Source organism: Ursus arctos, unplaced genomic scaffold (assembly GCF_023065955.2).
Source record: "Ursus arctos isolate Adak ecotype North America unplaced genomic scaffold, UrsArc2.0 scaffold_2, whole genome shotgun sequence".
In the NCBI taxonomy this organism is placed as follows: domain Eukaryota; kingdom Metazoa; phylum Chordata; class Mammalia; order Carnivora; family Ursidae; genus Ursus; species Ursus arctos.
Genome location: NW_026622874.1, coordinates 67107128 through 67111975, shown reverse-complemented (window position 1 = coordinate 67111975; position 4848 = coordinate 67107128). Strand labels below are relative to the sequence as shown.

Sequence of the window (4848 nt, the reverse complement as noted above, 5' to 3'; positions counted from 1 at the left end):
CGTGTGACCACAGGAGTGTAGCTTTGGGGGGGGGGAGCTCGGGCCCGTGCCCCCACCCCACGCCCCTCCCGCGACACCCGCCTGCTCCCGAGGGTGGCAGTACCCCCCCGTGGTCCAGAGCCCTAGCACCTCAGCCGTCCTCTTGGGAGTGTCCTTGGAGGAGCTGGTCCTGGGAAGCTGGGCACAGCCAGGTGGCCGCTGCTCATGCCCAGCGTGGATATGGGTTCTCGCTCCCCCCCCCCCCGCTAACCCTCCCCCGACGACCACAGCAGCCCTCCCCCTGCCCTCTTGTTCCACACCAGGAAATGTCTGTCCACGGCACCCCCGGTCTCCTGTCACCCCCGCCCTGGGGGCCACCTTGTCTCCTCTGCCTACCTTCCAATCTCCTCCCTTGGGAAGAGTGCTGTGCTGTGCCCTGTCCCACTTTCCCTCCTGGCCTCCCTGGGGCTCCTGCACCTCACTCCCAGCTCTGCCCTGGGCCCCGCGGTGTGGAGGCCCCACGGTGTGGAGGGTGTGGAGGGTGATGGGGGACGGGCCGTCAGCTGCGCTGAGCTGAGCCTCCCCCAACACCACGTGTTTCTCCACCATCACCAAGCCCTCCACACACTGCTCAAACTTGACCCAAACACATGCAGGGGCCCACGGGCCAGGGTCAAGGGGCAAAGCTGGTGGAACCAGAGCACGACGCTCTGAAAGCATCAGACCCATAACTGCGGCAGTGGAACACGTTTAATTGTGGGTTCCTCTGAAGTTAACAAGTCTAACCCTTCACAAGGCGCTCCCCGCTGTCCCCAGCATCGCTCAGGGTGGCCCTGAGGACGGCGGACGCCCCAGGGATTTTCCAGCCGCGCAAGCTTCGTTACCCCCGTGGAGCCCTGGCTCCCAGGAGCAGCCCGGCCGTGGGTCCAGGGCATGTGAGCACTGTGCCGGGAAGAGCGGATGTGCCATCACCGCCAAGACCCACACCTTCCCACCGGGCAGAACCACCCACTGCCGGTGGCTGACACACCGATGTGGCTCCTGGGGTGGGGAGACGCCTGCACCGCCACGGCCTCTGCTTAGGTCTGTGCGCACACGGCCGGGAGATGCAAGAAGGGGCTGCCTTGGTTAGGAGAGCCGAGCAGGCGCCTGGCTCAGAACCTTCTGGGCTATGGAGGAGAGTGCGGGGAAGGCGGGACTGTTAGGGAAGTCCCTGATGAAGTCTCGACCTTCCTCCAGGCTCCTCGTGAGCTCAGGGTCCAGAGGCACAGAGCCTGCCAAGGGAGAGGGCAGGGGAGGGGCCGTGAGGGACAGGGGCCAGCTTCCCAGCCCCACCCCATGCAGGGCTCCCAAAGCCCGCCCCTGGCTCCCTCGGGCACCCCTCAAGCCCGGCTGGATGCTGCCATCTCATGCCCCCGGGGCGCAGGGAGCGCAGACTCCCGGAGCGGCCCTGCTGTGCTCACCCAGGAAGGGGACTCCGGCGAGTCTGGCCAGCTCCTCCCCGCCTCCCCGGGAGAAGACGTTGGTACACTCCTAGAACACAGACGTGCGGGGCCCCCTGAAGGAACCTCCCACACACTTGGGGGGCAGGTCCAGGGGGGTCCTTGCCACCCACAGCCTGACCCTCCCTTCCCTGCGTCCTGCAAGGGCTGGCCCGCCGAGTCCCCACGACTCACTGCACAGTGTGGGCAGACGAAACCACTCATGTTCTCCACGACCCCGACCACCTGCAGCCCTGTCTTCCTACAGAAGGTCAGCTCCCGCCTCACGTCCCCCACAGACACTACCTGTGACCGGGGAGCAGAGAACAGTGGTCCACTTCAAAGCGCACCACCCAAGGCGTAAAGAGCAGGGAGCACTGCCGGGTCCCCGGGGGGGGGGGCACAGACGGCTGGGCAACGCGAAGGCGCTCCCACAGTACCTGGGGCGTGGTGACCACGAGGGCCCCCAGCGGGCTGTAGGGGCGCAGTGCCTCCACAGTGGCCATGTGCTCGTCCGAGGTCCCTGGTGGTGTGTCCACAACCAGGTAGTCCAGCTGTCCCCAGGCCACGTCAGACACGAACTGCTTTATCAGCGCTATAAAGACCCAGGGGTCTCACTGGGGTCTCAGCGAGCCCCTCGCCTCCAGCCAGCCTCCCGCACAGAGGGGCCTCTGCAGGTCCCGGGTCTGCCCAACAACAGTGGAGCAAGCCATTCCTCACAGAGAGTGGGAGGCGCGCAGCACGGGCCCCGCAAGCACCCCTCTCTTCCCGGCTGTGGGGCCACCCCTGCCCCCCGAGACTTCCCGCTCAGGCCTGAGCCAGGAGCTGTGATCCTCCTGGGGGTGTCCGTGCCTGGACTCAGGTTCACCTCCAGCTTCTGCAGCACAGGTGACCTGCAGCGCCCAGGCCGCGTCAGCACGTCCTGCATGCAGCCCCTGCACGAGCCTGCTGCCTGTCCCTCCCACCACCAAAGACAGGGCTTAGTGGGGCCTGCTGGTGCAGAGCCCAGAGCCCAGCCTCGGCGCCCCACCACCCGGCTGGGTGGCCTCAGGTCTCAGCAGAACCCTTCCCGCTCCGGGACACGGATGGGGTCATTGACAGCCTCACAGAGGTTCCTCCTGCTCTCAACTCCCACGCGGGCCTGTCCGCTCAGGTGAGCAGCAGGACGGTTCTGGAAATAGCCGGCTATTGGGGTCTCCAACTCTACCCAAGAACCCTGGGGAGGAGGGCCTGCAGCTCCTGCGGGACTCTCTAATAGACCTCTTACTTGAGCACGCGGCGGCAGCTGGGAGAGGCAAGAAGGCTGACTATGCCGTCCCCCACCCCATCGTTACCGTTCTTCTTGGGGCCCCTCCACACCACAGCCTCATCTGGGCTCTCCAGCAGGAAGCCTACAGACATGAGGGAGATGCTCTGCTCCTGGTCCACAAAGACGGGGACCCAGCCACTGTCACACTGGTGCACGGCCCTGCCCTGTGCCCGAAGCATGCGGGGGATGCTGGGGCCACACAGGTCCACATCGAGGATCCCCACCTGCAAGGAGGCAGGATGTCCATGAGGGGCAGGAGCAGAGATCAGTCCGTGCAGGGGCCAGGGTGGGGGTGCTCACCTTCTTGCCTGCATGGCGCAGGGCCAAGGCCAGCTCCGTAGAGATGGTGCTTTTCCCGACCCCCCCCTTTCCTGAGAGGACGAGGATGATGTGCCGGACACCTGCCAGGTTTCCAGGCTCTGGTCAGAAGAAGGGAGAAGGGCAGAGAATTGCCTTCGCACCAGATGCTCTCGGAAGCTCACTCTGAAGGGTCACAAGCAACTCCCATGTCCCAAATTCTGAGACCTGCCCCTTTGCCCCGACAGAAGCAAACACCCCCAGGTGGAAGGTCTTTCAGTGGGCCGACCCCAGACCAGACCTGTGGCTTCCCCGAAGGCGGCTGTGTCAAACTGCCCTCTCTACTGCGAGCACGTGTGTGACTGCGCCCTCGCGCTCACACACGTGGGCGATGTGAACTGAGGGGCTGCTGATTCCAGTGAGAAACAGGGCTATAATGACAGGTGTGAGGTGCATCTGTGCTGGGGCGGCCCCCACCCCGACTCCTAGGATCCGGGTCTGATCCCTAGGTGTCCAACCGCTCTCCTGGGGTCAGAGGCACTCAAGGCAGCCCTAGCCTCCAGTTCTCAGGAGGGACGCTTAGAGCTCTAGGGACCTGAAGCCTCAGTCACACATGGACGCAAACCCACCTCTCTGGCTCAGACTGTGCCTTAAACCCCAAGGACATAAGGGCGACCACAGGCTGCACCTCCATCCTTGGCTACCCCCCAAGCCACCCCAGGCCCAACAACTGTAGCTCTCTGCCACGGGCCACTCTGCCTGGGCTCTTCCTTCCAACGAGCCTAATATGTCACAGAAGAAATACCATCCCACCCCCTGCCACCCCCAGGGTTGCCATCTGCACCCACACAACCCTCAGTCCCTCTGCAAGACCCTAACCTTCAGGTCTCAGTACTCTCTGACCTCACCATCCGCACTCCTGCCCCACCTCCAACAAGCTACTCTCCCCATCACCCTCCCCGCAAGCCCGGGACCTTGGCGGAGGTTCCACAGAGGACGCCCTGGTCCTGGCCCTCCTGCAGACCCTCCTCTCAAAAGGAGCTGCAAAGGAGCCCACATCCAACGCCTCGCGGGGAGGAGCTGAGACGGGCACCGGGCCTGGCTCTCAGCAGGTCCGGGTCACCGATACCAGCAGCAGCCCCCGGCCAGTCTCCGAGGGCACCCCGGGGCTGCACGCCACACCTGCTGGCACCCGCTCGCACCTGCTGGAACGCCACTTCCACGAAGAAGCAAGAGTACGCGGCGCTCTGGCTCCCCTTCCGGGGACCCCCGCTCCAGTCACGGCTCTGCCGCCACCAACCAGGCCGCCGAACCAAGGCCCCCGGGCGCAGCAAGACGCGGCTGTGAACTGAGGCCTATGGGCGCCGACGACCGCTCCCCCGAACACCCGGGGCCGCGACCAGCAGCTGCGGACCGGCCCCTCCCGCTCCCGCCAGCCCCGCGCACTCACCCGCCGCCGCCGCCTCCATCCCGCCCGCGGCGCCGCACAGCACCCGTCCGCGGCGCCCAAACTCGCTCCCCGTGTAGCGTCCTCCCCTTAGCCGTCCTGATAGGCCCACTCGCGCTCCACTCAGCCAATCACTTCTCACGTAAGGTGCACGCAGTTTCCGGAGCCGAGGATGAACCGGAAACGAACTCACTTCCGTGTCCGTCCCTGCCTCGCCCCGCATCCAATGGGCACAGGGGCCCTCCCTCCGACGGCTTGAGAGGTGACCAATGGGGATGTGGAGTCAGGATTGACAGGTCCAGCAACCTTTCGGCAGGAGGCATGTGCCGCGCGGC

General features: G+C 65.5%; 1 protein-coding gene across 4 annotated transcripts; it reads right to left on the bottom strand.

Moving 5' to 3' along the window:
- Positions 1-711: 711 nt before the first annotated feature.
- NUBP2 (NUBP iron-sulfur cluster assembly factor 2, cytosolic) lies at positions 712-4811 on the bottom strand. 4 transcript variants are annotated; one of them, XM_057315527.1, is made up of 8 exons: positions 4517-4620; positions 3070-3188; positions 2795-2993; positions 2329-2412; positions 1901-2055; positions 1656-1766; positions 1443-1512; positions 712-1253 (listed from the first exon to the last, which is right to left on the bottom strand). In XM_057315527.1, exons 1-8 carry the CDS (start codon positions 4533-4535, stop codon positions 1108-1110), a joined length of 903 nt encoding a protein of 300 aa, XP_057171510.1. In that variant the 5' UTR covers positions 4536-4620; the 3' UTR covers positions 712-1107. The 4 variants fall into 4 exon arrangements, with proteins under 4 accessions (XP_057171510.1, XP_044235075.1, XP_044235076.2 ...); XM_044379140.3 differs by lacking the exon at positions 2329-2412 and having other exon boundaries at positions 4517-4619; XM_044379141.3 differs by lacking the exons at positions 2329-2412; positions 2795-2993 and having other exon boundaries at positions 2994-3188; positions 4517-4774.
- Between the last annotated feature and the right edge of the window lie 37 nt (positions 4812-4848).